Below are 27,612 nucleotides of genomic sequence, written 5' to 3' on the forward strand. Positions count from 1 at the left end.
ATACAGGAGCTACACATTCTACTGTTTTTCCTGAAGTGTGCTTTGTGATTCAATTTCATGCTGAATGTTGATATAAGTGGACTAAGGATTTATTGCCACTTGCTATTGCCAGTATTATATTTTTATCGTCACTTTAATAAAAATTATCACCAAGTAGCGATTTTGGTGCTATGTAGCGTGACCCCTACTTACAGATGATGTTTTTCTGAACAGGGTTGTCTGAGGTAAATGTGGAAAAGTCACCATATAATGAACGAGCAATTATTTATTGTGATGATGCCAAGCTGCAATTTTTAATCATATTTTTAATTTATTTAATTTAAAATGTATGCTCTCCACCTTATATTAGTACTGTAGAGTCTTGCCCCTGTACATAATACTTTTCCCTTAACAATAGAGTTGTGACAGTCATCTATTAACTGCTTTCAGTGGAAAAGTTTTGAATTGAAATAACATGACTTCTGGTTTGCATTGGAAGTTTATATATAGTTAATCAGGGCCTCCTGCTCCTAAGGTTTAGATATCTGGTCTTGGAGTTTATCTATTCAACTCTGTTCTCGAGATTAAGGAAGGACAGATGGACAACAGTGGGAATTTATAGGTCTACAATTTTTTCAAATTGCAGCCCAAAAATACAGGAAAAATCAATATATTGTTATGAAAATTGGTACAAAAGTAGTACACAACATACAGAATGAAACTCTTCTATGTAGCCTCCCTGAGAAGGTCATGGAAGCTGATCTTCCATGACCTTCTCCAGCCTTGACCTGAAACAACTGTAGGCACTCTTGACCTGCTCCTTATCCATGCTTGTCATCACCTCCATGATGGAAGCCTTTAGAGCATCATTCGTATTGTGATGCTTTGCATTACCTTTGCTTTGAATATGCCCCACACAGTAGTCAAGGGGATTGCAGTCTGAGCTTGATGGGGACCACAAGTCAGTGGGATCAGTGGTGTGAGAGGTTACTGTAAAGCCAGGCCTGCATCTACCTTGCCTTGTAAGTTGTAGCATATACTTCCTCCCAGTGGCCACTGATCCATTCATGGTTTTACAATCATCTCCAGCATATTGATATAGCAGTCAGCATTCACTCTCAAACCCTTGCTGAAGACGTGGGACACCATGACATATCCTCACTGCTCGTTACTCTAAGGACCATCACAAATGCAGGAAATTTAGTGTGCATGATGATAGGCATGTCAGAGAGATTCTGGCAGATCCAGTGGTCATTTTGGCAATTTACCTTCTTGTCCTGGATGAAGTTCTTGTGCAAGTAGACCCTCAGGAAGCTGGTGATGTCATACCTGATGTCATTCAGCAGAATTTGAGCCTTCAGTTTTCTGATCTTCTTAATTAATCAAGAGCTGGTAATTTCTGAGGACAAAAGAATGCTATTGCAGGTTCTCGTGCACTGTCAGACTGATTGTTGACCTCTCATCATCCATTTCTTTTGCAGGATTACTCATGCTTTGTGCACCATCTTTTTCTTGTTGTCAGACTCCCTGAACTTCTTGACTATGCTGTAAACTTTCATCTTCTTGTAGCCAAACCATGCCACAATTTCTGAGGTTGACTTTCTGGTGTGAAGCGATTCCAGTTTAGCAGCACTTTGATTATATTCTTGTAACATGTCTGAGCAGGTCTCAGTTGTTAACTGTTTGATGCTTTCTTCTTCAGTGACTTCATACATACGTATACTTTCATCAAGTCTTATCTCCAAGACTGCCTAAGATTGCTTGCAAAGAAATTCTGGGTTTACCTCAATGACCCTGTATATTCAGATTTAATATTTTGATGTCTTAATTCTGTGTAAATTAATAAGGAAAAATGGTGTATGCTATAGAGAGCATTGTTGGTTAGTCTAGTATGGTATTAATATATCTAAAGCACAATGGAAATTTATAATAAAGCACTTCTGTTTTTCAACTGCTACATATGTTATCCTATGTTTTTGTAATAGAAATATTTTAAAGATTAAATTCATTTTTATTTAGATGATGATAAATAATGTATGATTTGCAAGACTTGATGTTATTGTAATGATAGCATAACTTATCTTTATACTAGGATTTATCATCCTAGTATAATTATAATTTGGCTGAAATTTGAACAAATTTACACTTATACATTCCCACTGTCATCAGTCTGCTGTCTGTCCTTCCTTAATCTTGAGAATGGAGTTAGATAGATGAAAGTCAAGACCAAGTATGAAAATCTTGGGTGGGAGGCTTCGATTAACTGAATACGAACTTTTGGTATAAACCAGAAGTTATGCTATTTCATGCATCTAACCAGAAGTTAGATAGATGACTTGCATAACTCTATTTCTAGCAAGAAAAGTATGATGTATAGGGCAAGACACTACTAATTTGAGGTGGAGTGCATATATATTAAATTAAATATGATTAAAAATTGCAGCCCTGCATTGTGATGGTGTCACAATAAATAGCACGGTTGAGGCTTAAGTTTTAAATGCAAAAACGTGTACGTCAGACGTTCAGCGTGCTTTCCTGTAAGTCTAGAAGTTTGACAATGGTGTTTGGAAAGTCAGTGGAACCATGCTCGACATTCCAAACACCATTGTCAAACTTCTAGGCTTACAGGAAAGTGGTGCTAAACGTCCGACGTACACGTTTTTGCATTTAAAACTTTGGCCTCAACCTTGCTATTAATTGCTCATTTAATATAAGGAAGCATGATGATTTAATTGGAACAATATTAAGTTTTTAGTTAAAGAAAAGATTAAAAAGAAGCAGCTTGAATATGCAGAAAATTGAGTGGTTTGGAGAAACATACCTGTTATGTAGATTTGTGTATAATTGGGCAAAGAAATTTTTAAAAACAGCTGAGTTAGTGAATGGTATCAAGTGTACGTGTATGCATGCCTGTTAAATTGCATGATTAGAACACTCAATGTATTGAACATCTCATATAATTGCCACATCAGTATAAGATAAATTAATCAGTGTTGTTGATTTAAAAGAAATCATCCAGAATTAGTTCTAAATTCAATAAAAGTTCAAAATTTTAGTATAGGCTGGAGATCTAAAATTAAATCAATAACTATTGTTTGATTGCAGATTAACATATATGACTGGACCCAAGGTGAATATGAATAGGTACTGGAAGTGTATACTAATTTGCAATGTAATTTGTATATATTGAAAAGATCTGGTTTAAGATGGCAATGTTCAGCCTTACCAAAATCAAAAATATATAAAATTTAATATTAAGATCAAGATCATTTGTGATATTTTATAAGAATTATACTGAAATAATCTGACTTCCTGACAAGTGAAAACAAAATTCATCTTTGCTGACAGTTTAGTGCAGGGGTGGCCAACAGTTTTCGCCCCTGGGCCAAATTGGAAAGAAAAGTTTTTTCATGGGCCGAACAAAATATTAAAAACATATAGTACAAGCAAAAATAAAAAATAAAAAAGTTCGACAGGCAGGCGCTGTGCGTCACACATCAGCATAAACAGAGTGACATGGTGTGGAATAGCAGATGAGTTTCAGTGAGTGTGGGGTCTTTCGTTCTTCAAATAATGTAAATTTATAACAGACGAATACAAAAGTTGTAAATCTCTACAATGGAATTTTTTTAAAAAATGAAGAAGTATTGTGAATCATCCATTCAACCAATTATTGGAAGTTAAGTAGCTAATATTAAAAAATTAATTCCAGGCCGCGTAAACCTATTATGCAGGCCATATATTGGCCACCCCTGGCTTAGTGTATTCTCTTTCAGATAAAATATACTGTAAATACTTATTTATTATCATTTATATTTGAAATATTAAATTTAAAAAATTTTTTAATACTGTTTTAAAGATAACTACAATCCTATTGTTTAGATTAAAAACCGAATGAAATTGTCTTAGAAATTTTAAATTTTCAAAAAATACACTTGATGCAAAGTATTATAACAAATGATTATCAATTCATAAAATTCAGTTTTTTCAATTATAATTTCATCTTAATAATATACTGGCCAATGAATGCAAAATATTCTCGTTGGCTAATGTATTGTTGAAATGAAGCTATATTTACATTCTGCATTTATATAAATATGCATATGAACACTTATAGTTAGCATACCAATTTATTCTGGCATATATTAATTTTTTTAACGGCTCAAATAATTTAATTTTTAGTAATTGAAAATATTGTGTATCCTTATATATTAAAAATAAATTTGCATACATCAAACTTGAAAAGCTAGGCATAGAACTCAGAATTATGTTATCTAACAGGAGTCTCTACAGAAAATATATATTCTTAGATGTTTAGACTTATTAAAAGAGATGGTTACTATTTTGTAAAAATTTACTCAAAAAATATAAGAAAAAGTATGCTTCTATAAAGTTAATGCATTTTTAGTGCGAAGCTAAAACTAGCAATATTTACCAGGTGTAATCATTCACTTTTATAGCCACTTAAAAGTAAGGATTTTTGATCGAATAAACCAAAATGTTATATCCCTCAAATTCGGTTTTCACCCGAGTTCAAGAATTACTCAGATGACAATTTAGTTCTCAGATACAGTAAACCTGTCTGTGGCAACCACCCACAGTTCCTTCAAAAAGTGGTTGTTTAGCAGGTGGTGCTGTAATACCATATCTCTGTATTTATTTTGCACACTCTTTAACCATTTCTACTAAGCAAAACTCGAGGTGAGCAAAAATAAGCGAATTTTTTCAACAATAGAGCTATATTGGTATTGTATTTTATTCTTATCGGATAACTCGGCTTACAGGAGTCGTCATGATTTTATAAGACAGATTTAATACCAATATTTTAAAGATTAATACAATACTCGCATTTTCTCAATTATGATGCACACTTTCTTTTTCCCGACTTAATTAATTCAATTTGCTTCTTTTCGTTCATTCCTCAGTTACGTGTATTACTTCATTGATATACAAGCGTATCCTATCTCTCCATCACTTTGGTTTTGGTTTTTGTTAGTTTAATCTTATTTTAACTATAAAAATACTGTATTTTTGTAATATTTAATATTTTCTTAAGTACAATAAGAAAAATTATTAATTAATAATAAAACAATTTTATTATTTTTTCTCATAATATGATTTCATTACATTCTGCGATTGTCATTGGACAATCACAGAATCAAAAAAGGAAGGTTGCCTGTAAAACTGATTTTTGCATTAATGCGTTTATTGTTTTTTTGAATATTTTGCATGTGAAAATTACTTGGATATTATTTTTCTAAAAATATTGTGGAAATAAGGTAGGTTGATACAGAAACTATTTATCAGACATATACTGTATATGAGCATAAAAAAATAAATAAAATTTTATCAAACGATGTGATCAGTCAATTAATTGGATTGTGTACAATATTTTATACCCCTAAGGAAAATACTGTAGGTAAAATAAATTTTGTTTTCCCACAGTTAAACTTTGCCACTAATTGCAGTTGTGATAAACCATTTTCACTTTCTCTGATAACTTTAACATGATCTTCTAACGACAGCACTTTGCATTTCTTTTGTTTTCGGACAATTTCGAACAAACTGAAATGAATTTCCTTTGTTGATAAACTAATTCATTAACACCTGCACCTAATATCAAGCGTGGGCGAAGTGCCCGAGGTGGGTTCGAACAAGTAGTTTAGATCTAGATATATTCACTGGAAGTGGTCACTTATTTACAGTTGTTTTATGTTGTTTTGGACCAAAAATTGATGTCCGTGGTCACGTTACACAGGTGGTCATTTAATACGGGTAACTTATACGAAGACTCTATGTATAAACTATTCCATGCCAGAAATTTTTGCCCGTTGAATGCAGGTGGTTGCCTAAGCAGTTTTCACTATATTTTATTTAAATGCATTTTGGATTGGAGTTCTCGTCGATCCCTCTTCAGAAGAAGATACAATCTGTGACAGAGTTTACACCAATATTTGGGATTCTTCGACATCAATTGCAATATTGGTGGTGAAAGTCAAATTAGAAGGACACAACATTTTGGTTCATTTGTCAAAAATCCCCTTAAAAGTGAATTAATGCATTTTCCTATCAAAGGAGTTTCAGCTTATATTTGAGTCTCTTTTAAGTATAAAAATTTTCATCTAATTTGAAATAAATGAATATATCATCTGACTAGCATAGGATTGAAATTGTCAACTTTTGACTAATATTTGAGAGATGGGCTTAATCTTGTTTAATATTTATTTACAAAAAAATCATGTGTATAAACATTACAAAAGTTTTCTTTTTTTTTTCTTTATTTTGATATATTATATAATTTATATGCTTTCATCCACTAATGGATAGATTTTGTCATTTAATATGAATACTGTTATTATTTTATAATGTACTAGCTGCATGTCTAGCATTGCTTGAGCCTTTGAGGAAGTGAGGTTGGGTGAGAGAGGACAGATTTATTTTTAATAAGTCCTAAAATCGCAATCTCATTTTTTTAATTCATTGAATCAAAGTTAATTTAAAGGAAAATTAATTTTAAAAGTTAGTGTTAGTAATGTAGTAATTAGTTAATTTTAAAATTTTTGTATATACACTGCTGGCCATTAAAATTGCTACATCATGAAGACAGCATGCAACAAGTGCAAAATTTGCATGGAAGGTAAATATGCTGGGTGCTCTGTACATCAAGATTACCTGTCAATTTAATCATATCTTTCTTTCATTATACTGTATGTGTACAATAAACATGATTCTGCTATTTGCTTTCCTTACCAGTGTAGCAATTTTAAAGTTATAAAAAGTTTATTACAATATACAACATTGGTTATTAAAAATCTACTATTGACAGATTCAAAGACATCTTTGGATTTTATATGAAAAATTATTTTCAGAAATATCATTACCAGAATGTTAAGCTAAACTAGGAGTCAGCAATTGGTGGTAGATTGCTTGCAGCTCTTCTCTATGTATTGTGTGGCTCTTAATAATTACTTTGACTTTATAGTTTTTGTAGCCCATGGAAACATTTATATTAGTTCTGTACATAAAATTACATAATTCTTTATTAAATTTCTGTTGTTAGAAAAATAGACATTTAAATATTTATCAAAATAAACATAAATATCTGTTTGTTCTGTTTAGTAATGTCACATACATGATTTGTGTGTTGGTTCTACAGTATAGCATCAGAACCTCAGAATTCTTTTTATTTTAAAGGTGTATCTCATTCAGTCTGCAATATCCTATTATAATTTAAATCAATATTTGTGGCCTACTTTGTCAAAATAAAACTAATTTGGTCCACAAAACTCATAGTTACCAATCCTTTATCTATACTGTGTAATAATGAAATGAAAAACTAGTTCTTTTTATTTTCTCAAATTTCTGTGTCTCGATTGATTGTTATTTTTAGCATCTTCAAATGTTTATATAAAGACATCTAATATTTATATTCATCAACATGAATATGAAACTTACTATATGCTGCATAGGATAAAGAACAAAGTCGCTGTGTGGCTATCAAGAAAGGGTATGCATTTGAGGTAAAATACAGTACCAAAATGACGGTGTGAATTATCATTACATTTTCTATGTAGCATTTGTCATAAATATTATTTTGTTCATTATTGTAAATGTTATATAGATAAAATTCAATGGCTGTTAACAATACTTAACAATCACAGTGCAAGCAGCAAGAAGCTGTTTGGAATGTATATTCATGCATTATGAAGCCAATCTGACTTCAAGCATAGAAGCTGTGAGCCGACTGGCATGTTGTCTTTGATCATTTTTGTGGTGAAGAAGCAACAACTTCTGGTTAAGAGTGTCCAAATGGTACAATTAAACCAACATAAAAACCTTACAAATTAAATTAAGCAATAAATAATGAAAATATTCAGGTAAAAGGTAACAGCTTTGAATAATCAGTTAGGCCAGGCTATTCTGCTACACAAAAACAAAAATAGTTTGGCACAAATCAGCTGATTTTGTGGTGGGGAAGATACACAAGTGAATAACGTGACTTTGTTCTTCATCCTGCAGGGAGTATAGTATAATTGAATGTATTCTAAATTTTTTATCAATTTTTCCATTAACTATTAAAGAAAGAAAATGTCGTTATAAATGCTTTTATTGATTTCTTCACTTAAAATAAGATATTAACAGCTAGTCAATTAATGAATTTTTCACACTTTCATACAGGTTATTTCTTTGAAAAATGGAATATATTATAAAATTTCACAATGATGTAATTTTAATTTTTGAAGTATTATAATTTAAATCTATGCGTTTTTGGGTTCTCTAACAATTGTTCTTAATAATATTAAGAGTGAATGTTTAGAATGTTTATTAAAAATTATTATTATAAGTAAAAAACAAGTCATTACAAATGTAACTATTGACAGATTTGCTAAGGAATTTTTTTCCACCTTCTGTTACGATGAAATCAATAGACTAAATCAATAATCTAATTATAGGTTTATACTACTACTGTAATAAATTTGCAGATTCTAGATATTGTAATACATATTTTAATATAAATGTATACATTCATAAAATTTTATAAATTTGATTTACTGAATATATGAAAATAAACAAATTTATATTGTCGGCTAATTTTAGCAAAACTTTGTTTTTATATACATATATTCTAGTAAATAAATAACCAAATATTACAATTATTAGAAAATTAAATAATTATATTGTTTCTTAAATTTTCTCACTTCAGTATATACATGTTTTTACTTAAAATATATCCAATTTGATGAAAAGTTAATTTCTACAAATCATACAAATTTCTATTATGTAGTTCAGCATTTATTTTCTTTATTGGTCAGTTATCAAGAAAAAATTCTTATTGTCAGTACTTGAATCAAGTCTATTAATTTCTATTTTCAAAAAACTTTCAGTTCTCTAAGATTAAAAAAAATGTTCTTATCCATATAATAGGTTTTTTGGAATCTATAAAGATCATTTATTATCTATTTGAATGATAAAATTTTATCATAATTAGTCATTAAATAATTTTCTACTTTGTTTTCCAGGTAGTGACAGCTGCTCCAAATTTAGCAGCAGGGATGCAAACTCTAAGAACTGTACCCGATAGTAGTACCATTAAAACCCAAGTAGGAACAGAAGTTACAAACAGTAACAGCAATGCAACCACAACTATACTAAAAGGAACACCAGCAGTTGTGATTAGTGGACAGTCTCCAACTGCTGCCATTTTACAACAGCTTTCACCTGCTGCCACGGGATTAACTCCTCAGCAAGCAGTTGCACTTGCAGTTCGTGCTGGAGTATCGTCCACAACAACAGCGCAGCCTCAAGGACAAGCTCAAGTCCAGATACAGTTTCAGCAGGCTGCTTCTACTGTTTTGCAACAATCACAAGTTCCGGAACAGGCTGCAAGTCCTGTTACCACCATTAGTTTAACTCAAGCGGCCGGACAGTCGCCGTCTCCAGGAAATTCTGTCCAAGCTAGCGCAAGTACAACAGCTCAAGTAGTACAAGCTGCCATTCAAGCAGCCAAACAACAGCAGCAACAAGCGCAACAACAGCAGAGAGCCTCACCGTACACTATGCGACTTAGAAATCCACCGAAGCAGTGAAATCTAACAGTCATCTAAGTTTATGTGAAGTGTTAAAGGAGCATCCAATTTGCAAAGGTTCACTTCAAGTGCAGTGATCTGTGATGTGGTGCTGTGAACATTGTGCATGTACTAGATTCTTTAAAAAAAAAATTGGCACTTTGTGTTGGATGCCATTTTTCTATAAATTGCCACAGAAGCTACTTGTTAATTATTTGAAAAGAAACAGTTATTTTTAATTTTATCCAGACTATTTAAATAGCTTTCTAGTATTGTACAGATGTTATCAGTTCATTCCCTTGTTTTGTTTTTTTTTTTTTTTTTAATATGTTTAGGTTAAAGTATTGACATCTTGTATTTTACATCAGCCATAGAATATTTTGGAAAATGACTATTTAAAAATGGAATGTAAGTGCTTATGTTAACACATTCACTTTGTTTCTGATTTTATCGTAAAAAGATAGAGAGATATTATGTTGTTATTCAGCAGATATATATATATCTGCTATATATATACATTCATCAAATAATAGTTTATCCTTTAGGCATATTTTTTCATAATTAAAATACAATGCATTTTACAGGTGTTTTAGGTTTTCCTGCAAACTTTGTTTCATCTGTATATTATTGACAAATAAAAGGTTTTTTGGCAGTAAATTATGCCAATATTATAATTAATCATAATTTGTCTCCAACAATTACAAGAAAATACATTTCAATACGGCATTTACTCAAGTATATTTAAACAATTCATAAAACTATATTGTCACTTATGACATCAAATATACTATACATAAGAAATTGTACTGTCTTTCAGCATTAAATTTATTTGTTTGAGGAATCAAATACCTGCGTGTGTCACTTCCTGCTCGCTAACGCGGTCTCCACCCAGAATCCGATCGCCCACTAATGCAGCTGCTCGTGACCTACGTTCAAATACCAAATCAACACATCATCTCTGCTTCCGTGTCACTCGGGACACAGTGGTGTTAATCCTGACGAGGCACTAAAGAGCTGTCAGAGTGGGATCAAAATTTCGGAACAATCTTAGATAAATTGAAATAGGTTGGAGACTGGAGGAGAAGGTCGCACACGTGGAGAGACAGCAGGAAGTGCTGCATTAGGCGAGCTTGGGGCCTTTAATATCCTCCTTTGTAGGGGAAGCTAATGGTCTTAAGGTCACCGATTTTTTTCGAGTCCCTAAACAAAATAGCAAAATTAACCAATTGGGAAAAGGCGCAGTTCTTAGGGGGTTGCAAAACTAAAATTAACGGGAATAGCTCAGGATTTTGCATGGAAGGATGCGAGGATGAAGGAGGAGGAGACATACGATGAATTTAAGAGACTCGTGATCAAGAGATTTGAAAAAAAATCATTTTCATTACGGCTGCAAAAATTTCATACCGTCATTCAAGCATGGGACAAAGACATACAAACCTATGCTGTACGATTACGGACCTTGGCATCAGAAACTATCATAGAACAAACTAGCAATGACGCCCGGGAATCTGAAAGCATTAAAAGGTGTCAATAAAAGGAAAGAGATGAAAGATTGAGGGTGCAATTTCTTAGCAAGCCAAATGATTGCATAAAGCAATAGGTGATGTCGCGGGAACCAGACATATTCGACAGAGCAGTGCAGGCAGCTATTAGCGAAGAAACCATAGATAAATTAACGGGGAAATGCTGAGCGATAGTAAGAAGCATAAATAACCCCAGCTATAATAAAGAGGAACCTAATACTACAGATCACGATCAATTAGAGGAAACTTTAGCGAAAATCTAGGAGCAACTAAAGCGATTAAGAATCCAAGAACATAGCCGAGGAGATCCTCGACATAGACCCCCGTGATTTTGGCGTCCTTTGGAATATCTAGAATCTCGACCACAATATCAACTCCGAGGAAGATCGAGCAACGACTTTCAAGGCCCTGAGATACATCTTTTGATAGAGCAAGGATCGAGACCTGAGAATCTATGTACGGTATGCTCCTCGACGCGGAATGAGGAATATATCTAATATACCTAGGGGACAAAGAAACGAATGAGCACGAACAAATTCCATACCCCTAAGAGATGGGCATATGGGCAAATTAATAAAGTAAATTGGTGGAGACTTAGGGCTGTTTCACACTGTCACTGACTGGTCCGACCCGACCGATCCTATAATCGGACCGACTAGTAATAAAAGAATTCACACTGAGTACGATTATGTCGGTGGCCGACTCGTAAGGACCAATCGGAACGCGTCTTACAGATCAGAACACTAGCCAATCGTGGTAAGTTTTTCAATTTAAACAGAAAACATGGCCGTCATTGAAAGGTTGTCGTGTGTACGCGTGTTCGCGGGCTAATGACACCATTTTAGCATTTTTAATGTCGCTTTCTCTTGTAAATGAAATGTATTATGGTGAATTAAAGTAATTCGTTTTGTTAATATCGGTGAGTGCCTGCGTATTTCTTAATAAAGTTGTTCTTAAAGAAGCAAATAGACGGAAATAAAAAATCGTTCGTAACTTTTAAACGGTTGATCGTAAGTAATTTTTTTTAATACCAATCGATTCAGCGTATCAAATTACATTTAGATATGTCTACGTCTATTCGTTAATATGAAGTTTAAGACTATTTTTTAGCTGGATACCTTTCGCTTTACTCTAACCAATTATTTTTTTCAATGTCGCCTTTATAATCGGCTCGCCGAATATCATAAAGCCATGGATATTTTCTGACTTCGTTTATTAAAGCTTCCGAGAAAACTTTACCTTCCGCCATTTTCTAACTTCGGATAAATCTAAACTCTGATTGGTTATAGCTTCGAAGCTCTCATTGGCTGTAGCTCACCGACTGCTCCGACGCGACTACAAATATTTAACTTTTTAAATCTGTCCGACTGGAACGACCAGTCGGTCGACCGACTGCTGTTGCCATGGCAATACGACTAGGAGTCGGACCGGTCGGCCCAGTCGGTCATAGTGTTGAAACAGCCCTTAGAAGGGGCCCCAGACGAGAACCAGCAGGTTTCCCCCGTTATTCATGATCGGGTTACATATAGAGAGAATAATCACTGCCAATTTCCAATGGTGACAGACACGTACCAAGCAAGAAATGAAGCGCATTTAGTATTTCGAAACCAAGGAGGAATTAGAACACTAGTCATGGATTCCCAACCAAGTTTATCTCGTAGGATTAACGGATATTCACCTTGATTGGCCATAACTCCAAAACTAACGCTTCTATGCAGACCTTTGGCTCAAAGAGTAGCTCAAATAAAATTTCACAGCAGAAGGAGTAAGTTACTGTTTCAGAGCGGTTACACACCATGGAATAACAACACACAGAGCCCTGGAGTTCCACTTTGATATCGGACCCTTGCGGTACTCCTATTCTTGTTATGTAGTGTCTAATAAAATTACTAAATTGATTGACAAACTCTTTGAGAGAAATCTCGTTAAAGCACAAACATTAAGGATTTGCTTTAATGAGAAGAAGAAAAAATTAATTCTCCCAGAGGGAAAAAGATCACCTTCCGAAATGGGGGCCCGAATTAAAAGAAAAATATAAATTTCGCTCATGTATCGGATAGAAAACCAGATCCAAGAAACACATATGCAAAATCTAATCTCTACTCCAGTGGTTCTTAACCTGTTTATACTCGCACTGCCCACCAAATATTTCATAATATTTTTTCTGACCCCCCGTTTTTTTTAACAATAATTTATATTAATTAAATTATCTATAAGAAATTGATTTTTTTTAATCTTGCTTTATATTTTATATAATAAATGTAAATCATAACTTAATTATTTCATTATCTATTTAAATAACATTCGAGCTTCACAATTAAATACAAAAACTAATTAATTTTTAACAAAAAATATAATAAAAAACATATCGATAAATCGATACAAAGTCGATGCTTAAATTAAACTAAAACTCCCAAAAATTGTCATAAACATTTTGCATAACTTTCGCACAAATATTTAAATTTTTAAAGCCCCCTACTATTTTTCCTAATTATTTTTAAACTTCCAAGCATTAATAGTTTCTTAGAATTGATTTGGAATTAAAGAAGTAAATACTCGACTGTAAAAGCACACGTCCGCGGAACCCACCTCTGACCCGCCAACGGGCAATATAGCCGCGTCGGCCCTTCAAAAATGTGATTACTGTCACTGTCCACGAGTTATTGGGTTTGGACACGTCGCAAAGGAGTTCGGGAAGATGTCACGTCCGTGGAACCCACCTCTGACCCGCCAACGGGCAATATAGCAGCGTCGGCCCTTCAAAAATGTGATTACTGTCGCTGTCCACGAGTTATTGGGTTTGGACACGTCGCAAAGGAGTTCGGGAAGATGTCACGTCCGTGGAACTTACCTCTGATTCGCCAACGGGCATTGACGCTTGTCGGTTTTTGAAATGTGTGATAATCGTCGCTGTCTGGATGTTTCGGTAAATGTCACGTATGACAGATTTTTTTTTTTTTTTATATTTGAGGGATTGTTTGTGGGTTTGTAGTGCATGCATAATCGGTTTGTATGATTAAACTTGTTTTTGTATTTGTGGCCCTTTTGCCAAAATGGTTTTTTTGATACGACAGCACCTGTGTATTGGTGCTGTCCATCAAAAATGTGTAATTATTGTCGTTTTAAAATAACAAATTGAAATACATAATTTATTTATTACAAACTATAGAATTAAAATTATGTTATTTAAAGTAAGATAAGAATTAAATATTGTACATTACTATTTATTGATTTTGTATATTACATTTTAAACATAAAACTTAATTAGAACTTATCTGATTTTGTTTTTATGTGTCGCTGTAATGTTAACTAAATTGTAATATTTTTTGTGTTTAATGTGTCGGTTCTCATTTCAACTGTTCTCACGCGTGTTATTTAAACTATATATTATTTAACAATTAAATATTGACTTTAAATATATTCGTATATTTTAGAACTTTGTAATCGGATTAGTTAGTCGATTCACTGTCGTAATATCCTTAGACGTATTCAAGAAATCCACAAAAACACCCCCAAAGATAACTTTTAATAAGAATATGGAAATACTGTCCTACTGAATGGGTTACACGCGTTCACTCGTTTTACCAGTTGGTCGAAACGGGAATTAACATATTAGCAATATAGCACTAATAAATAAAATATCGTAGAATAAAACTTTTAATTTAAACACGAATTTTATCATGCTGAATTTAAAATTTTTAAATTTAGAATTGAAATCTAGAATGAAATAATAGAAGAGGAAGATCAGTTGGCTACTTTTTGGCTATATCGTTGGAGATTACCTGTTTGATCGAATGTGGAGTTGGCAATACAGTAGGGATTTCGTTGTTGTTTACGGAGAATTGTCAAAAGAAAACTCGTGGTAAGTTTGTATTATGACGTAAATTTTTGCCAGTAATTAGTTTTTTGAGGATTTGCACCTATTCAGTTTCTGATAATTATAAATATTAAGCCTAGAGAAAGGCTAGAAATTATTTAATTGGATAAAAAAAAACTCAACCGAGATAACTTTGGTGTTAACAAGCACAATATGTAAATATATTGTAAACTTTCAAGAAAAATGATGATTTTGTGCATTCATATTTCATTAAAATCACATGTTAAAATGTTTCCTGAATATTTTAATATTCCTTGTATTAAAGGGGGGGGAAATGTTTTCTGGGTAATAATGAATATGAATTTTAGGAAAAAATAATTGTTCCTATTATTTCAGACAACATTTAACCTCTACGAAATATCGTCATTCCAGTTCGGTTACAAATCGTTCCTATTTGAGTAAAAACATCTAAAAGAAATGTGTCCTAGAGACATTACGAGGGATTGTTGCTAGACATACAGGTAACCCCCCGTATAACACGGGAGTTACGTTCCAAAAAATTGCTGTGTTATACGAAAAAAAGAACTAGTACGGAAAGGGAGGGTTAGATTTCAAAAATTAAAAAAAACATGCTATTATATTTTCATAATTAAGATAAATATCTTTATTAAAATTTTCTTAAGAAGTGATACATATTAATATAAATTGAACAATGTTTTTGTCGTCATCACTAAGCACTATTAACTGAAAATTTTTAATCTATGTAACGGGAAAAGAAAATTTACATACTGTACTTAAGTACTGATAGTTCACGAAAATTATGCATGAAAATCTGATAGTACGAAAAATGACAAATGAGGTATCTTTCGCACTTTAAAGCTTTATCACATGTATGGAACGGGATTTCCCTATTTTCAAATTAGATAAAGTTTGCTTTTAATAGTTTTTATTACATTTCATGTTGTACGAGGGTTTTACCCAATTCTCAAACAGTGTCAGAGTGAATCCGTGCTATAGAAGTGCTGTGTTATACGGGGGGTTACCTGTATTTACCTAGACCCTTTAAAACTTGCTTCTGGCAATGCTGAATGATTAGAAAAACTTAGAATAGGGTAGATGTACCAGTTTTGGCCAGTGTACCAGTTCTGGCCAGAAAACAAATTTAACTTAAAAATATAATCACCACATATTCAAATCTGTCCAACAAAACAAACTTTTATTGTTAACTATTCACACAGTTAACAATAAAAGTTTGTTTCATTTGTGATTATATTTTTAAGTTAAATTTGTTTTTTGGCCAGAACTGGTACTACACTGGCCAAAACTGGTACATCTACCCTATTATCCTAAAATGGTATTTAAAATCAATGTTTTTATTACAATATACAAAAAATGCTCAAAGTATCAGATGTGGGTATTTTGCTGCCAATCGCTCTGGTAGTCGACCGTGTAGGTCGAACTCTGTGCATAATTAGTCTGTCTGATTGCATTTAGGTAAGCTGTTTTTGCTGGAAGTGTCGTAAGATGATCCCTTTCTTGATATGAAAAAATAATGGTTTGCCTGGCTTTCGGTGATAGAAAAAATTATTGTGAGAAGCTCCTTCTGGTAGTCGACTAGGTGGTGAGGCAACGTTGAGTCTTTGGGAGATAATAAGGGCTCTGAGATTTGGGTGTGTATTTTTTACAAAATGCCTGTTATCGAGCTCTCTCATTTTTTTGCTATCGCCATGTTTGTTGGGCTCTCCGTGAAGGTAAACCTGGTAGTTGACTGTCGTAAACCGTCATGTGACCCGTCAGTCAACAACTAGGTAAATGGCTTCTATGGTTGAATTACTTTTTCAAGTATATATTTCTAATAAAAAATTGTTTTTGTTTTCAAGATATGCATAGAACAATCTTTATCTTCATATATGAATTTTGCTTTTTCTGCTATTATGTATTGTAATAAAAAATATCAAATTTCAAAACTGCTTTAAACAGGCGACTATTGGTACTGTTATGCTATATTTAGTGTGCTGTGTGTGGTTATGTGGGAGGTTAAATAAATACGTATTTAGAGTAGTGTGAAAGTAACTTTGCAATTAAAATTCTTGTTATAATTAAATTAATTTTGAATATACAAGTTGTCTTTTTTTGTTTTAATGCATCATTTAAGTCTGTATGCATAGAAGTAAGTTTTATCTTATGTATTGTATAAACTTATACAATGAACTAAATGAAATTTGCAATAGCAATGTTATACACAAAATAGTATATCTAACAATAAAAATACACAAAAATATTTTTAACCAGTGGCATGTTATTCTATGGGCAAAATGGGCAATTGCTTGGGACCTCCACTAACAGGTGGCCTCAAATCAATCTTTTACAAGAAAATATTTTCCTCAAAAAATTCTACTGTATTCGACACTACTGTACGTGGGACTCACTAATTCAAATTCAGCTGGGCCTCGTGAAGCTATAATATGCCACTGTCGTTAACTTATTTCAATATTTTTACTTAGTTTTATGATTCTTTCAAGTTATCAAAAGTATTAAGATTTACATATTAAGATTTTTTTTAAAGAAAACCATAGACTTAATGTATCTGAGAAATATGATGATATATTATGATAGACTCACATTTGCGTCGCTACTTGTGAGACTGTGTTGACTTCAATCAATAGTTGACTTAAATCCATAGTGTGTAAGTTTTGTCCTCAAAGAAAGTTATACTTCATACCATTTATTAAATTTTACTATACACTTCATTTTAAGACTGCAGTTTCTATTTTCTGATAATTTTTGTGAATTTTATCCACCTTAAACCTGGAAATAATGTTATGATGATAAATAATTTTGCTAATTTTGGTTTAAAAATTTTTACTGAATCTTGTGGTTTTTGGCCAACTGAGAATATAAAAAAAGCATTGGGATTTATTATTCTATTTTGCTTGATAGCCAAAGAATACTTATTAATTTATGTTTTGACATTTTAAAAACAAAATTCCTTAATATAACTGTACAATGAAAGATCATAGTACTTTTCATATGTTATGCATATAAACCTTGAAAAATCCTGAAATTTTGAATACAAAAATCAACTAAGTTTATACTTTGTTCAAACTTTGTGAAAAGAATAATAATAATTCTGTCAGTTAAGTATGAGGGACATCACCATTAACTAACATTATTTAGTATAATGTATATAGTTTGAACTAGAAAAAGGTTAATGGTAGTCATTAACTCAGTTTTCCACATCAAGGGTGGAGAACCTGTGACAATTTGTGGTTTCTAATGTTACCAAAGAAAATATAGTGTGATGAAATTCAAGATAGCAAAATTAAACTTATCTTATGAAAATATATTCTTCCTTCTTTTTCCAATTAAAAAAGTAATTAAGTGTAGTTTATGTATTATTAGTGCATGTATACTAAATATATATAATTATGCAACCTGCAATATATTGTACAGGTTCACTAGGTCTTTCTGAAGTAGGGTGAATCCTTTTAGTTAAAAAAAAAAAAAAGATCCACAGTCAAGTATAAGTTAACTGCATCTTGCTGAGCATCAAAAATCTGATATTAACCAATAGTTAACACTAATGATAATCCACTGTATTTAAATTTAAGGGGGTTCCTTTTAAGTGTGGAAGAAAATATGGCTAAAATAAAGTTGAGAACTCACGTCAACCCAGAACCCAGAAAATATGGCTGCAGAAGGGAAACAATAAAACATATTTTCCAGACAGAAATTTCATAGCAATCAAAAACATTTGGCAATTATTATTACTTTGTCAATGTCAGTTATTTTCTAATCTGACAATTAGGTATTTGTATATTACTAGCTGACCCGGCCACACGTTGTTGTGGCTGAAAATGTATCTATTATAAATGTATAACACTTCCCCCGTGGGAGGAATTTCAAAAAATCCCTTCTTAGTGTACATTCTCTTGACGTACCCTATTAAAACGCAATCAAAAACGCATCTAAAATAGTATAATAAAAGCCAAGTTCTTCACAGTAAGCCTTAATCCCGTCACTTTTCCCGCTGGGGAATATCGAAAAATCCCTTTTTAGTGTATATTCTGTTGACGTAACCTATTAAAACACAATTAAAAACGCAAAAAACCGCATGTAAAATAGTATAATAGAAGCCGAGTTCTTCACGGTAAGCCTTAATTCTGTCCATCTCCCCCCACTGGGGGGAATTTTGACATGTATATTATATAAAAACACGTGCGTATTTCGAATGCAACGTTGTGTCAAAATTTCAAAGGAATCGGTAGGAACAAACAAACGTTATATTTTATTTATATAGATAGAAGATAGAAAATGATCTGCTTCAGTCCATTCTCACAGAAAAGCATAATGCCTCACAGAAAAGCAAACTTAGGTCGTCGAAGTTAGCGCCATCTGTTGGACATAAAAGCCTTAATCCATATATAAATATATTTTTGAAAGGGGGAAATGGTGTAGGGGTATGAAAAATAGATAGTAGCCGATTCTCAGACCTACTGAATATGCATATAAAATTTGGTAAAAATCGGTAAAGCCGTTTCGGAGGAGTAAGGTAACTAACATTGTGACACGAGAATTTTATATATAAGATTTTGTATTAAAATGATCAACTTGATAGTTTATCTTAGCCTGCATATTATCTTTTATTATGTTCTAATAATTTAGCTCTTATCATGTATCATATCACCAATATAAACCAACTGTTTGTTATATAATAAGGATATTGGTAAAGACTTTAACAGTTCTCAACATATCCACTGGACCATATCTGAAACTATGATTCTAAATGCTAAGAAGAAGTTACTGTGTGTTTGATAGACAAATATCCGATTAGACAGAGTAACTTAGAAATTTGCATTATTTGAAAAATAAATGATTTGGAGAATATTTTTAATACTGCTTCAGAGTTAATGTATCTGGAAATACAGAATGCTGGACTTTTCTAAAAAGCTTATTAATTAATATCTTGTTACAAATAAAGATATTTTACATACTATATTGAACTGCACTTTCAGGGGTTATCCAGTGGTAAAGAAATGTTCTTATGATAGGGAAAATGACAACTAATAAAAAAGTTCTATATTGCAAGACAGAAAAGGATAAGGCAATTTTCAGTAAACTCCAAACTGAAATGTAAGTAGTTTTATGATAACTTATCAAATCCAAGAAACTTATCTGGACCTTATTTCCAGTTGTAAATTTAGCTTTTTAGCATTTTTTGAATATAAGTCTGTTCAAATTAATCAAATTCAGAATCATTATCTGGCCAACTGAATATCTACTTATTGAAACTGTCCTTTTTCACAAGAAAGGCTTGACTACATTAAGCACTTGTTGGTGGATCAATAGTATTATCTTTCAGCATTTCCCTTGCAAAATTTTGAATTTCTGTCTGTATATGGTCTTCTGTAAATTTCTGATCATTTGCACTTGTTGCATTTCTCTGTTGATGATATGATAGATTCCTTACATTGTAAGGAACCAAGTCCGAACGTTATTTTTATTTTACTTTTATTTTGCTTATTATTCTATTTTTGTTTGGGGCTTATGTTTTGTTAGGACGAAGGTTTCCTCACCATTCACCTTAAGTATTTAAAAAGAGAAGAAATAAAACCCAACTCACCGACGAAAGAAAAGCGCCATAGGACTCACGCACATTTTCGCTCCCCGAGCGGCAAAGAATAGGTCCGCACCGAGAAGAGGGGGGGAGAACCCACAAGCACGAAATAAAACTCGCTAAACCTTAAGTAATAAAAACGTCCCGGAAAGAATTGTAAAAACAAATAATGTAAAAGGTTAGTGAGTAAACTGTCGGAAAAAGGGCTGCCAGACGATGAAAAACGTTATTGTTAGCATTTAAGTATGTAAATGAGGGGAGTGACCGCATTCAGAATTGTGACGTCACCTCACACTATAAATCCCGAGTCTCAAGTGAAGACGGAGAGGTGAATTCTGATAGCAACGAGCTTGGTGAGCTTCGCAGCAGTAATAGAGAGGTGTCCGATAGGATCTCGAATAGTTCCAAGGTGATTTGAAGTGATTCGAATTTGGATCGACAGTCTGAGAAAGTCTTGAGAGTTTGAGGAAATAGGTTCCGAGTATATTGAGGTGACGATTAGGATCTCTAGTTTATAAGAATTATTGTTATAAGTTAAGCTTTTTGGTTTTGTCGGATTCCCAAGGGGAATAGAGTTAAGTTAGATATAGATTTGAATTGAGAATTGTCGGGTTGACTTTGTTGAATTTCTTAGAATAAATTATTGTTTGATTTTTACTAAATATTGTACATAGTTATTGCTAAACGACTAATTAAATCTTTGGTTTTTTTCTATTGACAAATATTGTCTTTATTTAATTCGGTGCACGCTTAAAGTCCAGGCCTGGCACGCTAACGCGAATCCGAGTAAAGTACCCGGTAGGTTAACGGTTGTTTCCGACACGGTAGAGTCGATAATCGTTGTAAACTAAAATAGTACTTTACAACATATTTCCATAATGTTGACCAACTTACCAAAACAATGGACATACAACAGATGATTTGCCTGCTCTTTCTTGATGTTACTCAAATCTGTCCTTATTTCCACTCCTGATTTTGTCTTGCCTTACAGAAAATGTGTGATAGATAATAATAAATTTGTTTGTAGTAGACCCTTTACATTATTACAATTCTTGTTTTGATATATATAACATAGATGATGACAAAATTCACTTGTTATTCCTCTTGACAACAACTTCTTACCTCACGATTCCTGATTCTGCTTCATTTCCTTCCTCATCCAAGTCAGTGTGTAACAGGTTATGTGAAATCAAGCCACTTTTCTCCTTGTTGATGGTTTGACATGTGCCCATGCTGGTGTCACTCTTTTCATTCACTCTTTTATAGATTTTTACCTCTGTTGTTCTCAATACTTCCATAATATTCTAATATCGATAATGATAAATCCAGTCCACCCACCACACCTACCTTGACTTAAGGCATCTTCTAGACATGCCTCTTTTGTGCAGTCGTCTATGGAACTTCATAATCATTTTCATCCAGCCCATCCCAATGTTTTGATATACTGGGAATGCTCAGTATAATGAAAAAACCTTTGGTACTCTGATATTTATTGACAGCTCTCAAGCCAAGTTTTACAAGTGGCCAACTATAACTTCAAAACTTTTGCTATACTGAAATTTTATCAGTGTTTGCTGTAATGAGGTGTTTTGTGTATATTTAACTGTAAAAAATAAGCACGCTCTCTCAAATACACTTTTTAATATTCTTTAAAACTATATTGTTTCATTTTAAACAAGTACAACAAATCCAAAAAATATTTTTCTATACCATATTGAACAATAACGAAAAAAAGGAGGATTCCAAAAAATGCAATAAATAATAAATTCAGTTTGTTGTCATAGCAATCACATTAAATTACAAATATTATAAATTACAAGTATTACTTCCTTACAGATATAGTGAAATATAGTATGAAAATTTAAATAGAGTGATTCTTTATTTACAATATAAATATTACAATAATTCATAATTAATAATATGTTTTTAAACTGATCTCTATTACATTACGTTTAAATTTTCTTTATCATATTTAATTTTATTGCACTTAATTAACATAGGGATGATTAGTCGAAAATAAAAATCGAGACTAAATCAAACTCTGAATGTCAGTTTTATTTTACAAAATTTAAAATTAAAATGGTCCTGTGAATACAAAAGTAAAGTAATTTACTGACCATTTACAGAAGAAAATAGTGTGCTTTTTGCCATGTTTGTTAAAGGATTTCAGTGACAAAGTTCGATATCAACATTTTCTAAAAGACTATCCCCATCATCGATTACAGGTATCGTAGAGTAGAAATATGAAAAAAATTTTATCTGTGGAGCAAATAACCTGAAATTAAAAAAAGCATTATTTAAAATCGTAGATTCTAAAATATGAATAAATGTAGTAATGATTTAAAATAAATGTAATCACTTTCAGTCACTTACCATTGAGTTGATTATTCACGAAGTAATTGTCATACATAGATGATACACTTGTACGTCAGAAGCCTACATGATGTCACATAAGTCCTGGCTATAACTGCTCACAATCGGTTAAAGCTGTTAAACATGTAAAAAATAAAGTCAGAATCATGAATGTATTCCAGATTTACATAGAAGAGTTGAAAAAACAGCTATTTTTACTATGTGAAAGTAAGAGAACAAAAATTAAAATTCTAGTTAAGCTTCATTTTCATCAATTTATATATATATTAATAAAATTTAAATCATTTGCTAAGAGAAATAAAAGAAATGGTTTATTTAAAATTGTTGCATTTACTAAAATTTAACATTGTGTTAAGCAAAAATAACAGTTAATTATAGCTTAGAACTTCTGTTATATAATTGACACTATACATGTTAATGCATAAATTAAGCGTATTGATATGATTTAATTTGTGTAAAGCTGCAGATTTGAGTATTGTACGTTGTTAAGTTGTATACTTTAAGAATGAGCAATTGCATTAAATTGCCTCAATTGAAAATAATACTCAGTAAGGAAATATTACAAAAATTAGTTTTGTTTATTAATCATTTTGGTAAATGTACGAACTGTAATAAATTAGTAATTTTTGTTGATTAACTTCAATTTATCTTTCAAACTACATTATAAGTAGAATGGGTACACAAATGTATTAAAACAGATTTGTGGTCAGTATATATTTGTAGTCAACAAATTCATTTGGATTTTTACAGTTGAAAATTGCATAATCAACAGCAAACTAAATTGATATGCTTTTGTACAAACATCATTTCACAAATAAAAATATTTAGTCAAGTGAAATCTTGATAGGTTAAAGCTTTATTTGTGTATTTAAAATTGATTAGTTCTTAAAATGGGGAAGATATTCATTCGTCACAATAATACAATATAAAATTCAAATATATTAACACAAAAAATTATAAATATTACATCACATATAATCATAATATAACACATAATAACAACATATCATACATAATATCAGAATTCTCAATAATGTATATTAAAATTACTATTATACAAGGTATGAAAAGGTGTATATACATAAAATCAGTATAACAAGGGAACATTATTATTATTATTATTATTATGTTGGGTTAAGTGAGATATACTCGGTTAACACCGGTGGCTGTGTACTATGCCGGACCAAAGTCAAGGCATAGTAACCAAAACAGAAATTAAAGAAGTGTATCAGTGTGTGTGTCTGTATTCAGGAATTTTCTCACAATATGACATGTATTCAATATAGTGGCCTTCTGTAGTATGATGTATGTGTTTCTATTCAATTGTAACATGCCCAGACTTTTGTGTAGTGTGTGTGGTATGACACCTGTAGAGGAGAGAACAACAGGTACAATAAGCACCCTATCCATCCTCCATAGATGCCTTATTTCCTGGGCGAGTTCTGTGTACTTGCTAATTTTTTCAGTGCATGCGTTTTGTATATTGTGAGTGTTTGGAATGGATATGTCTATAATGTATGTGATTTTATTGTGTTTGTCAATGAGTGTGATGTCTGGTCTGTTGTGGTAAATTGTTTTATCTGTGATTATGGCTCTGTCGTAGTACATTTTGTGCGTGTTGTTTTCCAATACTGTCTGTGGAATGTATTTGTAGTATGGTTCGTGGATGTCTACTAATTTGTGTTTCTTTGCAAGCTCTTGGTGTATTATATTTGCTACTTGATTATGTCTGTGTAAATAATCTGTCTGTGCCAAGAGCTTGCAACCAGAGGTGATGTGTTGTATAGTTTCTGGCATGATGTGACATTTTCTGCATGTGTCATTTGTGAGTGTTGCATCTTTGAGTATGTGTTTTCTGTAGTTTTTAGTATTTATGACCTGATCCTGTATGGCGATCATGAATCCTTCCATCTCCCCAAAGAGGCATCCCCGAGCTAACCAGCTGTTTGACGCAGTTTTGTCAACAAAATCCTGGGCCAGGTCGTAAGGATGCCTGCCATGGAGTGCCTTTCGAGCCCATGATTGCTTAATGGTGTCTATGCCTTTTATATGTTGTGTTGTGTCCATATGATGTGAGTGTAAGTTTAATGGTGTGTTATTTGAATCTGCTAGAGTTACTGCTTTATGTAATTGTGATGTTTCTTGTTTCTTGTAGAAAAACTCTCGCAGTGACTGTATTTGTTTGTAGTGAAGGTTAACTATGTCAATCAGGCCACGTCCGCCATCTTTACGTGGAAGGGTTAGTCTTTCTGTGGCAGATTTAGGATGATGTTGTTTATGCTTAGTAAGTGTAGTTCTTGTTTTCCTTTGGAGTTGCTCGAGATCTGTGTGAGTCCAATGTATAACTCCAAAAGAATATGTAAGTACTGGAATGACATATGTGTTTATTGCTTTGACTGTGTGTTTTGCATTTAACTGTGTTCTGAGAATAGCATTTAATCTACTTTGGTATTCTTTAATTAATCTTTGCTTTATTTGTGTATGTTCTGTTAGTTTGGCCTGTTGGAATCCTAAATACTTGTAGAACTCACCCTCTTCCATGGATTCAATAACGTCTCCATTTCCAAGCGCAAAATCTTCTTTCTTCAGGATTCCTTTTTCTATGTGAAGTGTTTTGCATTTATCTAGGCCAAATTCCATTTGTATGTCCTTGGTGTATGAATGTGCGATTTGTAGGAGTGGATGAAGTTGTTTTTGTGTGGATGCATAAAGTTTTATGTCATCCATGTACATGAGATGTGACAGTGTAAACTGTGTTGTTTTTTCGTGTCTGATATTGTAACCATATTGTGTGTTGTTTAACATGTTGGATAATGGGTTCAGGGCTAAGCAGAACCAGAGAGGACTCAAGGAATCTCCTTGAAAAATTCCTCGCCTAATAAAAATTTGGTTTGTTTGTATGGAAGTGTTACTAACCCTGAGATGTAGTGTTGTTCTCCAGTGCTGCATAGTGTTTTGAAAGAATGCAATGAGCGATGGATGTATTTTGTACATGTGTAGAATATGTAGCAGCCAACTGTGTGGAACACTGTCGAATGCTTTTCTGTAGTCTATATATGCCATGTGTATGTTTCTGTGTTGTTTGTGTGCTTGCCGTAGAATGACTGAATCTATGAGTAACTGTTCTTTGTATCCCCTGTGATTTCTACGGCAACCTTTTTGCTGTTCCGTTAGAATGTCGTGTTCTTCAATATGTTTATATATTTTGTTTGCGATACAGGTTGTCAATAATTTGTACAGTGTTGGAAAACATGTAATTGGTCTGTATTGTGTGGGGTCTGTGGTATTGTTGTTTTTAGGTTTCATGTAGGTGATGCCCTGAGTAAGAAAATTTGGCATGTCCTGTGGATTGATGATGATGTGTGTTAGGTGTTTAGCTAGTTCCTGGTGCAGTGATGTAAACTTTTTGTACCAGAAATTGTGAATGTTGTCTACACCAGGTGTCTTCCAGTTGTGTGCTCTGTTAACAGTGTATTGGAAATCATGTATGTTTATTTCAGCACAGGGCATAGTTGGTATGTTGTGTAAGTTTCTGTTCTCCTCTGTTCTGTTCTCCTCTGTAAGTTTCTGTTCTGTTTTTCGATCCAGCCTGCATCAGCATTGTGCGTGACAGCACTGGACCAAAGAGAAGACCAATATGTTGTGAGTTCTTCTTCTGTTGGTGTGTCACTGTGCTGTGTATCAGTGTTTGCTTTGTTATTAATTTGTCTGTAAAAGAGTTTTTCATTGTTTGTAAATAATTTATTTTGTTGTTTTCGTAGTGTACATGTTTTGTATCGTTTGAGTCTACGTGCTTTGACAGCAAGTTTTTGTTTTAGTGTATCAATGTATTCTGTAATGCGTGTGTTGTGATGTTCATGTTTTGTGTGTGTTTTTATTTTCTTGAAAATGTTTTTGAGCTGTTTCCTTAATTTAAGTGTTATGTTGCTTTTAGCGTATTGTGTCAGCCTGCCTAATTGCTGTCTAATGTCATTTATTTGTATTTCTATTCTTCTCTGCCAGGCAGGTTTGTGATAGAATTTTGTTTCTGTGTGTTTGTCTGTGATTGTACTTTCAGTCCATGGTGTGTCACTACTGTGACTGCCCCAGCGTAAACTAATGTATGAATGTCTGCGAGTGTAGAAATTGAATGAATGTAGTGTGGTAGTAAGTGAGTGTTTACGTAATTTAGTGTTTTTCCTACTTCCTTTGACGTGTTGATTTTTGGAATTCGTGGTCGTTGTGTGGGATCTGTGCCTGTATATTTAGTGAGTGTTTCCTGAAATATAAGTGAGAGCGTATTAACTAAATCCATGTCTATGTTATCAGTGATGGATGAGGAAGTGTCTGTAGTATCATTAGTGGTAATTGTTGTATGTGTGTTATTATCAATGCTTGTTGCTGGATTATCCTGACAGGTTACATGATCTTCATTAATGTTAGATGTTTCTGTCTGTTGATGTATTTGATCAGCAACCTGTTGTTTGATAAGTTCAAGTGTTGTTTGTGGAATAAGGTTGTTGTGTATAATTGTTCTTTTTTGATCAACAACCCTTTGTTCAGTGACAGTGAGGTGAGGATATTGTTGTGTGAATTTATGGTGTAGTTGTTGTCTGTATGCTGTCGTGTTTGTTTCGAGTTTTGTGATGGTGTAATAAGTACGGATGATAAACTTGTTCATTTCCATTGTCCATTTCATCCGTTGGCGTGGTTTTCCAGCCTTTGTGGTCTGTGGATGCATTGCCACAGAAACACCAA

The 27,612-nt window shown here is 32.8% G+C and overlaps 1 protein-coding gene across 2 annotated transcripts in view; it reads left to right on the plus strand.

Annotated features, from left to right (window-relative positions):
- Positions 1-10,223, plus strand: part of dom (domino) — a 179,706-nt gene extending 169,483 nt beyond the window's left edge. For both annotated transcript variants that reach the window (XM_067279421.1, XM_067279424.1), the window contains one exon: positions 9,000-10,223. In XM_067279421.1, coding sequence (XP_067135522.1) covers positions 9,000-9,566 — 567 coding nt within the window. In that variant the 3' untranslated portion in view covers positions 9,567-10,223. The remainder of the gene's footprint in view (positions 1-8,999) is intronic.
- The last annotated feature ends 17,389 nt before the right edge of the window (positions 10,224-27,612 follow it).

Source organism: Centruroides vittatus, unplaced genomic scaffold, assembly GCF_030686945.1.
Source record: "Centruroides vittatus isolate TY-2023 unplaced genomic scaffold, ASM3068694v2 contig_1175, whole genome shotgun sequence".
Classification (NCBI taxonomy): Eukaryota; Metazoa; Arthropoda; class Arachnida; order Scorpiones; family Buthidae; genus Centruroides; species Centruroides vittatus.